The sequence below is a fragment of the Aphelocoma coerulescens genome, chromosome 20 (assembly GCF_041296385.1).
Source record: "Aphelocoma coerulescens isolate FSJ_1873_10779 chromosome 20, UR_Acoe_1.0, whole genome shotgun sequence".
Classification (NCBI taxonomy): domain Eukaryota; kingdom Metazoa; phylum Chordata; class Aves; order Passeriformes; family Corvidae; genus Aphelocoma; species Aphelocoma coerulescens.
This window is the reverse complement of record NC_091033.1, coordinates 12,320,241-12,330,503: the sequence shown is the minus strand read 5'-3', so window position 1 is coordinate 12,330,503 and position 10,263 is coordinate 12,320,241. Positions and strand designations below refer to the sequence as shown.

The window sequence follows — 10,263 nt, the reverse complement described above, 5'->3', positions numbered from 1 at the left end:
TGATACAAATATATAATGGGAATATGGTTCCGGAAAATTAAAATTGTATTATTCTTGGTATGCCTAGAGCCTCCATTTGCAAATCTGAAACTCAGATTTGTTTCTAGTGCTTTGGGTACTTACTGTAGGTTGTAAGAGTGGTTTTAAATGTAGTGTTCAGTGTTCTTTACACCGTACTGAACTTTAACTCCTAGATGAGAAATGAAAAATGAATCAATTTAATTGGGAAAGGAAGCAATTATTGTCTGTTTAATGCCTGCATGTAAGATTAGTGATATTCTTAGTTGCTAATTTTACCAGTCCAGCGGTGGGAAGTGTGTATTTTATTTGCTGCCTGCAGACTCCTGCTTGTTTTGTGTCCCCTCCTGGCAGATCCATGAGCACATGGCAGCTGGCCCCTGGAATGGAGGCCCAGAAGGCGCCGGCTGTCGCGGCCGCCCCAGCAGATCCCGTCCCGGGCCCTTCCCTGCGGCCCTCGCGGGGCTCCTCAGACCCTGCCCGGGGGCAGGCCCTGCCCCAGCCCCTGTACCTCAAAGCCCTGACGATCCCGCTGTTCCAGCCCGTCCAGCCAGGATGCTTCCAGCCACACGGGCCCTTGGTGACCGGCAGGAGCTGTGTCCACCTCGACGGCGGCAACATTCCCCTCATCCTCAGCCCGCTCGTTCCTCCGGAAGGCACGGAGCAGCCTCAGCCAGTTTTCCAGAAACAGCTTGGGCAAAGTCTAACACTGAGCATAGTCAGCACTTTACCAGTTTTATCATCACCAACTTCTTGCGTAAATGCATCTATAGGAAGCCCGGGAAAATCAAAAAAATCTGGGAAATACATCTGCAAACACTGTGGACGAGATTGTTTGAAGCCAAGTGTCCTTGAGAAACACATTCGCTCTCACACAGGAGAGAGGCCCTTTCCATGCACCACTTGTGGCATTGCATTTAAAACTCAGAGCAACTTGTACAAACACAGGAGAACCCAAACACACGTCAACAACACCAGGCTGCCCTCAGACTCTGACATCAGTGGGGGATCAGAGCAAAATGAGAGATCAGCAGAGAGCACCACCTCTCCCCAAGGCAGCAAAGCACTGAGTAGCACCAGTGAAGACCAGGGGATACACATCAGACAACCCAGTTCAGAGACCAGTGCAGCAACAGACACTAAGAAACCTCATGAGCTCTCACTGCTAGCAACAAGCTCTTCATCAGCTGCTTTAGAAAATCAAGAAACAATGAATCAGTCCTTCAGTTCAAAGGCTAATCAGGGGGTTCCTGAAAGAGAACCTCAAAGTTTAGCATCTCCAGGAGGTTTGCCAAATGGTCCATGTCTGAGAAAGAAGATGCAGGAGCAAAGAACTCCCACTGCCAATAAGCACATTCAGCTGCAAAGGCAGCAAGCAACCTCTTCAGAGAAGCAGTGGGATTACAAACCCTTGGACTGCAAGCTGAAGAAGTGTGAGAGCACTGACTCGGGGTATCTGTCGCGCTCTGACAGTGCAGAACAGCAGATGACATCATCCAGCCCCTTGCACAGTCTCTACGAGCACAGCACGGAACTGGAAAATGAAACTGCCTTCAGCGGCCCAAGGTGTGCCTCAGGAAGCACTGCAAAGCCGGAGGCAGCTGACAAAGCTACAGCCTCGATGCTAGAGAAAAAGAGACTGGAAGAACACATTTCAAAGCTTATTTCTCACAACAAAAGTGTGGTGGATGATACCCAGTTAGACAATGTCAGGCCCCGAAAAACTGTCCTTTCTAAACAGGGAAGCATTGACCTGCCAATGCCTTACACATACAAAGACTCTTTCCATTTTGATATCAGAACTTGTGATGTAAATAGGAAAAAGAATCTTTCTCTTTGTTCAGCAAAATCTACCTTTGCACCCCTGGAGAAATGCAAGCCAATGTTTTTCCATTCAGTTCCTACCCAGTTCTCCACAACAATCGACACTGTGCCTGTTACTCGGAGCAACTCCTTGCCTGTTGTGGAGGGAGCAAGGATGGTACCTGACAAACCAGGTTGCTCAAAACCACTTTCTCTAACTAAGCAGTCTGCAAACACAAGCACTGCTGGTTTGCTGCCTAGCAACGATCTTGCTGCGAATTCAGTGGATTTCCCTAATAGCCATCCCCGAGCTCTAGTGAGACAAACAGCAGTGGATGATTTGCCCCTAAGTAATGCAGCTGATCACTCTTCTCTGTCAGAGGAGTTGAAAGGGGCTAAAAAGCTTGGGGCCAGAGATGTAATCAGTGCTAAAAATAAGAAACACAATCAAAGGAAGTTGAAGATGTTCTCTCAAGAAAAATGGCAAATGTATGGAGATGAAACGTTTAAGAAAATCTACCAAAAATTGAAAAGCAGTCAAAATGCCAAGAAAATTAAACAGAGAGAGAATAAGATCACAGATATTACAAGCTTGATTCCTAATTCAAGGGAATCAGCCAGCAGCGCTGAAATTACTGAGGAAAGAGATGGCAGGAGCTCTTCAAGTGACAGTCCTTCCGCCCTTGTGACAGCAGCTTCAACCACAGGTAAATCAGGAACTTGTGCTGATGCTAATCATGTTCTGCAGAATGTGTCCTCTGCAGACAGAGTGTCCTACCTAATGGAGACATCACATTCCATAACTGCTGAAGCTGTGACCAGCCAAACTTCCCAAGAGCTCCGTGGCAGTGACACAGAGAAATGCACAGCTGGCAGCAGCACGCTGCTGGCTTCAAGCAGTGGTGATCTCAGGCTTCAAAATCCTGAGTGTCAGCTGAGCAGCAATGGGAGGAATGATGACTGCTTGCCAGTACAGAGTAGCAACTGGGAGAAACCAAGCCCTGGGAAAGAATCCAGTGCATTTGAATTAGACTGTAAAAGCACTTCACACAATTTTGGGAACCATCACGGGACTAAGGAAAGTGGCCAGCATGGCCTGACGCCCCCGTGGGTCCATTGCAACAACAGAGAAACTGCAGGGAAATCCCACATTTTGCCATCAGAAAGGAAAAAGCTGAAATTCGAAGTGGAGAAAACACAAAATGTGATTTCAGTGTCCTGCCCTAGTCCCAGTAGAGAAACCACTGCAGCAAGTGAAGCAGAGAGAGTCCATTGCTCTGGCACTCAGTGTCCTCCCACAGCTCCAGTGAAATTCTCCAGTAAAGCAGAGGAGCAAAAATCAAGTGCAGGAATTAATGATGTCTCTGGAGGTACTGAGAATGTGGAATACAGGAAAACAATCAAACTTCCCACAAAAGCTCTTAATTACAGTGACATTAACCTTCTTTCACATCCTGCAGGTATCTCAAAAGCTTCACTGGCAGGATTTTTAGGATATGAATTAAGGGGAAGTGATTCCAACTCTTTTGCCTTGCACAATGCAACAGATGGAGATGACAAAACACATCTTGTAAAAACAGGAGCAAAAGTGCCACTTCTGAATGACAATGCTGTGGATATGTCTCCTAAAAGTCATCATCTGCAACCTGATCATTTAAGTCCAGTCCCACAACAAAATGCCTTCTCTCCAAAATATATCCTTAAATTGCCACAGGACAAGAGAACTTCAGGTCTGTCATCTTTGCTTAGACCTGAAGAGGAGATGACAGCTTGCAGACCTCTGACAGACAACTTAACCACCCCACCCTGCTCTTGCAGCAGCACATCCCTCCGTTCTCTTTCCAGTGATGTGGTTTGGTCCCCTTTAAAATCTGAAGTGAGACAAAAGGCTGGCAAAGGAGAAATTCAGTGGAATCTTCACACAAACTGGAAAACTCCAGGATTCTGTTCATCAGTCAACTCAGAAACCACAAATATCATAACCACAACAGAGAACACCTTTCGTAACCAAATCTTCAAGCAGCAGGATATTGCAAAAGAGGATGAGAAAAACAAACAGAACAAAAATAAATTAAATTATCAAAGGCAAACAGAAGAGAAGTGGATGAGTAAAAGTACTTGCTCTACACAGACTCTGCAGAAGAAAATATGCTTTACTTCTGTGTATACAAGTGGCTTTTTCATATCTGCTGACATCAAAGATGAGAGGAAGGCCTTACATCATCTTTGCTCAGAAAGTGACTCTTTGATAAAGACATCAGTTTCTAGCAAGCGTGCAGAGCCAACAGTCCTGGAATGGGACAGAGCAGGAAGTCCATGCATCCTTAAGGACATCCCACCACCACTGCAGGATCCACAGCATTCCCAGAGCTCACAAGAAAACCCCACTTATTTTTGCCATTCTTTTGGCACTTTCTATTGCCACACTCTCAGCACTCACTGTAAAGAATTGCCAGTGCTGCCCCACAATAACAGGACCTGGTACTCTGGCACTTCTGCAGTACCAGGCTCCAAGAGCACCTTCCCATCCCTCAGTGCTGAGCCCCGGCTGACCTGGTGCTGTTTGAGCAGGAGCTTCCCTCTGCCCTCAGAGCAGAGTGGGAATGCAGCCTCTGCCCATCCCTCCTTGCACACCTGTGACAAGGAACCCAGCAGGGAATGCACCCTGTCAAAATATGACATTTCCATTTTCAAAATGAGAAATATTAGCAAGAATGTGGCATATGGCTTAACAAACACAAGTTTAAAAACGTTGGTTTCATCATTTTCCAAAGGACACCAGATGCAGGAGGTAATATTAATAATCCTATTTGCTTTCTCATGAGGGTGTTACTGGCTGACAGCCCACCCCCACCCTCTTACTAGAAAAATGAAATAATTATCAGAAGTGTATTTATGAACATTTACAGGCATTTGCTAATACAGAATTTAAAACTGATGTTTTTATAAGTCTTATATTCATTTGATACATCAGAAAGATACACTTCTGTGTGAATATGTAAGTTTCTTCATTTGACTACTTCAGAATGCTGATAGTGAAAAGAGTAAATTTCTATTTCTTAATTTTTCTTCCCTTTATGGGGATGTTTTATATTTTTCTCTAATAGCATTTGTATTTAATTGTTTTCATTCTAAATTAATATTTAACTTACAGTAGAATTTAAATACAGAGTTGTGCTACTTAACTCCTTTGCTGTTCAATGGTATTTAAAAAGTGCACAGATTTCCAACCGCACAGTCAATGTAATTCACAGATTTCATGTACTTCATTTTTTCCCAATATTCTCAACAGTTAAGCTCAGCAGTTCCTGGTGGTTCTTTCAAAAATATTTCAGAGCAAAAGAAGAAAACAGTAGCTTGCAAAAAGGAAAAACTCTCAACAAATAAACTTAAGAGAAGCCACAAACAGAAAAGGATTAAAGTCACCCCTAAATGGTAAGAACTATGGCTTTCAGTTTCACTGGATATAGATATAATTTTGCTGTAATGGGTATAAAAACTCCACAGAAAATAAAAAGTCATTCCCAAAATTCAACCTTGATAAAATTGGGAGAAAAAAAGATAATTCTCTCAGAAAGAGCTATTCTTATACCACAGCAGTGCCCCAAAGGTAAACTATAAAAATATCAATCTGTTGTTTACTATTAGGAACAGACTTTTCTAAGCAAACCAGACATATCCCACAGAAAGATGCCTGGTTGGTTGAGCCTTGCTTTGATTTAGAAATTGTTCTTATCTGTCAAAATTGTCAGCATTTACTTTTGTTTGAAGGGAACCAAAATGCTTCTGTTTTTAATCCCATCACAGCTCAGAGCAGTGCTCAAGGCCCTTTGTCCTTGGAAGATCCATTTCCTCAACTGGTATTCACAAGAGAAGGCAGAAGAATAAATACCAAGTTAAACACAAACTAACAGAACCATCTGTAGTTCAAAGGATCATTTGGTTTAAATAAAAAAGCAGGAAGAATTTGAACATAAAACTATCAAGGGCACATTGTCTCAATCAGTACAGCTCCCCCTCCCTGTTCAATGGGAATTCATATCAGTGGAGCACTTGCCCTCTAATCTTTCAGGAGTGTGGGGCAGCAGGATGCCTGATGAATTGCTTCATTAAGAAACACATATTGTGTGCATTCATCCCTCTTACTCTATTTCATCACCAAAATCAGACAGAATTACTCCCTTGAGGACAAATCAGTGTCAGTAACTTAATCACCATGTCTAGTTCAGCAAACAGCCCTGCAATTTTGAAGGGCCATAAGAACAGAAACAGAAGACTCAGGTCTGTGTCACCCAGCCTAGTGACATTCTTCTAGGACTTTTTTCTGGTTTGATTTTTGGATGTTGTTTTGTTTTTGTGGTTTTTTTCCTGCTGGTCTCAGAATTTATTTATATCAAATTTATTTATTTCAAATAAGTGCAGGGATTCAATTAAGTACAGTGTCCTGAAAGCTCAGGTTATGCCTGTTAGTAGGTAACTGAAGCAACTGGTAACCACCAAAAGTAATTTAATTTTCTAATACACCAAACACCTGAACAAGTGCATCCTTTTAGATTTACACCTTGCTCTGTGGATAGTGACAGATTTAGGGGTGGGATCTTCCAATGTACTTTAGTCTCACTCATTCAGAGTTACTGAAAGATGGAGCCAGAGTAGGAAATAAAGCAGAATTTGATTATTCAGTGTGGGTTTTCTAAATAACTGAAATCCTTATGTTGCTCCTTAGTGATGATGAATAAGTAGCACCCAAGAAGTGAAAAAGAAAAAAACCCAACAACCACACAACCTCAGGTGATTCCTGTCTTTGTGAAATATATTGTTTTAAAATTCCAGATACAGGAAAAAGGATCTGTTATTCCCAAATCCTTTTCTCTTAGAAAATCAAGGATTTAATGAATCCTAGGGAGGAAAAAAAAATAAAATAGTTGTGGGTCTCTTGCCTAAAATCCTGATTTTTTTTTTGAGTTGACATAAACAAACACCTCCCTCACAGTAATAAATTGCTGTTAGACTTTAACGCACCTGATGAGGTGGTGTTATTCTCCTCTGGCTGCTTTTACATCTCCCATATTTGTTTATCCCCTCAATGCCCCTGGCCCTGCAGGTACAGAGGGAGGCACATCCATGGATTTGCTCAGCTGAAAATGAACCGGCTGAGCAAGAGGCCCTCTTTTCCCAACAGAGCTCTGGATGCTTTGAGAAAGGGCTGCTCATCCCAACCCCCCCGATTTAATAAGCATAAGAAGTGCCATCTTCCTCAATCCAAGATGCAAGGTAAGTATTTAGAATATTTGTGTTAAAATTGATGTTATTGCAGTGATATAATGAGAAATGTTGTAAGTTCGAGCATGTGGGGGGAATAAAAATTAAATTCAAAGTCTCTTCAACCTTTTTTCAATAGAAAATTATCTACACCAGCAAAAAGACACATCATATTCCACCTCAGACAAACAACTTTGCAGAAGGAAAAAAGAAGCAAAGAATAACTCAGGAATATCTTCCCGTACTGAAAACCGAAACCATGTTAAACAAAAAGACAAAATGGATAAAAAAGTAGGTATTGTACCTTAATTCTTGTATTATTTTTTATTGACAGAAAAAAAAAGTCAATTAAAACCCAAATTATATTCAGCTGTTTTAAAGTTGATGTTGAAACTATTTTGTATCGCAGATCTCGTTTAAAATGTTGAAAAATGTGTTAAAGGTATTTCCGGGGGTTAAAATAAAATGAAAACTTACTGATGTTAGAATTAGCTAAAATAACAATTAAATTTGCATCAGTTGGATGAAATAGCTCTGGACTGAAAACTTTATGTGTAAATTTTTTCCCCTCCTAGTTCCTACAGGACATTTCTGGGCAAATCAGGGAACACCCAAGAACAAACGCCTCTGTCCAGAACATTACAGCTCCTCTGGGAATAGCTGTGACAGCTCATTCCTTTTCCTCCACAGCTGGCATGTCCCTGCAGGAATTCAGCAGCGACGTGGCCATTTGCTGCTGGGTGACACAGCCCCTCGTGCTCCAGCCATCCTTGCCTGGGGAATCCCGGCCAAGCCTTCGGAGTGACCCCGTGGCAGCTTCCTTTGGGTCTTGCTCTCCTGAATTTACAAACACAGGCACAGGTGACCAGCCTGACAGCACAAATCCAGAGGCTGCTGCTCCCCTTTCCTTACATCCAGGAGCAAGCCAGGAAAACAAACTGAGAGTAGAGTCAGAGAGCCAAATATTTGGAATGTCAGACTCAGTGATCCACGCCTCTAGAAGGGAGAAACCTCCAACTGAAGAAAACACACATTCACCTCCCAAAGAAAACTCACCTCCCAGTTCCCAGCCAGGATGTTCACATTTGTTTGGATTGCAAGCAGAGTCTTTTCCTGAGTCAGTCACGAGGGCTCAGTTACCCAGCAGAGAACACTCAGAGAGGGCAAATTCATCTCAGCATCTCCTGGACCTGCACGGAAGTGCCGACAAGAGCAGATCCCACCTGCAGCCCAATCCCTATGGAAGGCCACATGGAACAGCTACTGATACCTTTAAAAAGCCTCCAAGTACTCTCAGATCCCCCGAGTTCAAGAGTTTCTCTGCAACACCCCCCAAGACGTATAAAAAGAGAGGTTTAGAGATGATGAGGAAACAAACGCGGGTGGAGTATGATGACACGAGCAGTGATGATGAGGACAGGCTGGTTATAGAAATATAGCAACAGGCTGCTGCCAGGGGCTTGTGTGCCAGCCTGTTACAGCAGGAAATGCCAGGGATCTTTGATCCATAGTTCTGAAACATCTTAACATCAGCAAAGCCATTCCTCTGTGCCAGAGGCAACATCCTCTTTGGAAGAGCCCTTCCTTTCAAGGACTCAACCTTTTTTAAAAATGCTCATTTGAGGCTGGCATCACACATTTAAATGCAAGAGGTAACCCTGTGTTCCTGTCGGGTTTCCAGCACTGTTAACATTCCTGCCAGTCTCAGAATTCCCACAAGTGCTGGCTGCCAGTGGGTGTGTTACTCCAAGCCTGCAGTGGATTGGGTTACTTCAACAATACAACTGCAGCAACTTCCTCAGTTCCTCAGCTCAGATTTCCTGGAAGGGTACGGATGTGTTCCCTTCTCTATATTTCTCTTTTCTTGTAGTCACTGCCTCCATACTGGGAGTGACACACTGGCATTAAGGGGAAGATCTGTTCCCTAGGTATCTGTGATATTGGAAGAGTCTGGAAAAATGCTGGTCTTTTCCCATGTTGCACAAATGTCAATGCTTCTGTGTGAGAAATGACACAAGCATGCTTTGCTTTGTGTTTTGTGCCTTTTATGTCAAGATCTACTCCAATGTTCTTGATTTCTAGGTGGAGAATATGGGTGTTAGCTATCGGTATTTCCTTGTAGTAAAATTTCTGACAAGGATTTTCTCATTATATTTGTCACATTGTGCTCCAACTAATGTAATCTGGAATGTTTCATTTTTATTGTAGTTTTAACTGCAATGATGCCATTTTATGGAGGGTAAAGAAGCTATATGGCATAGCTCATTTTCTTTTTTTAACAAGTTTTGTGCTACAAACCCTAAAGTTTACTGGTTTCTATGTGAATAAATAATTAGATATTTCAATTTGACCAAATGTATTCGCTCACTTGATTAAGCTGATGAACACCGAAAACTTTCCACTTCTACATTATAGTCAGATTCTAGACTTACACTTCTACTGTTGTGTTGTGATCCACACGTAGGGATTCATGGATTAACCTACACAGGACATCTGGAGTTGCTTTTTAGTGGTGCACATGTAAAAGATTAAACAGGCCATACAAAGAAACCTAGTACAAATGATCTGAGAAAAAGAAATGTGTACGTGTAAGAAATGCCCAAACAGCTCAGAGGGTTAAACCACATGCCAAGTCCTGGGCAATTCCTGTGTGTTTGGATACAAATGTCCTACAAACATTACAAGACTTGAGGTCATAAAAACGAAGCTTCACATTTATCACATTTAACACAGTGTACTCACAAAAAAGACTAACAGGCAAACTCTTCTGTACCTTTTAAACGGCACAAGAATCAGTTACTGATGTGTTTAATTCACTCCCAAGTAGCTGAACATAAAAACCACAGGAGGGCAGCAGGCACAGAGGGAAAAATCTGTGTTTCCTTCTCCTCCAAAGCCAGGAGCAGTTCTGATGGATCATCTCTTTGCTATAAGCAAAGCTGAAATTCCTTTGCACATGAATGCATCTCATCAACTTTATCCTCCTTCCAGTGAAGGAAGCAAATTATAAGGAATGCTGACTAATATAGACTAATAAGGTCTATATTCAACACCTACATCTACCCAGGCAGATGTAAATTAATGGATGTTTCAGATTGTGCCTCTTTGGATGGGAACACATTATTTCTTATTGTTTCGGACTTTTCTAGTAGATCTTACTAATTACTGACTCTTCACTGA

General features: G+C 42.3%; 1 protein-coding gene across 2 annotated transcripts; it reads left to right on the top strand.

The window, feature by feature from the left end:
• The first annotated feature begins 376 nt into the window (after nucleotides 1–376).
• Nucleotides 377–9,387, top strand: ZNF831 (zinc finger protein 831). 2 transcript variants are annotated; one of them, XM_069033971.1, is made up of 5 exons: nucleotides 377–4,612; nucleotides 5,114–5,256; nucleotides 6,926–7,095; nucleotides 7,223–7,374; nucleotides 7,659–9,387. In XM_069033971.1, the coding sequence occupies exons 1-5, from the start codon at nucleotides 377–379 to the stop codon at nucleotides 8,520–8,522; spliced, it is 5,565 nt and encodes a 1,854-aa protein (XP_068890072.1). In that variant the 3' UTR covers nucleotides 8,523–9,387. The 2 variants fall into 2 exon arrangements, with proteins under 2 accessions (XP_068890072.1, XP_068890073.1); XM_069033972.1 differs by having other exon boundaries at nucleotides 7,774–7,912.
• Nucleotides 9,388–10,263: the final 876 nt, after the last annotated feature.

Coding starts and splice junctions, on each gene's coding strand:
- ZNF831 (XM_069033971.1), top strand. CDS start 377: ATGAGCACATGGCAGCTGGCCCCTGGAATGGAGGCCCAGAAGGCGCCG. Junction 7,096..7,222: donor TCCTCAATCCAAGATGCAAG/GTAAGTATTTAG, acceptor TTTTTTCAATAG/AAAATTATCTACACCAGCAA. Junction 7,375..7,658: donor AAGACAAAATGGATAAAAAA/GTAGGTATTGTA, acceptor TTCCCCTCCTAG/TTCCTACAGGACATTTCTGG.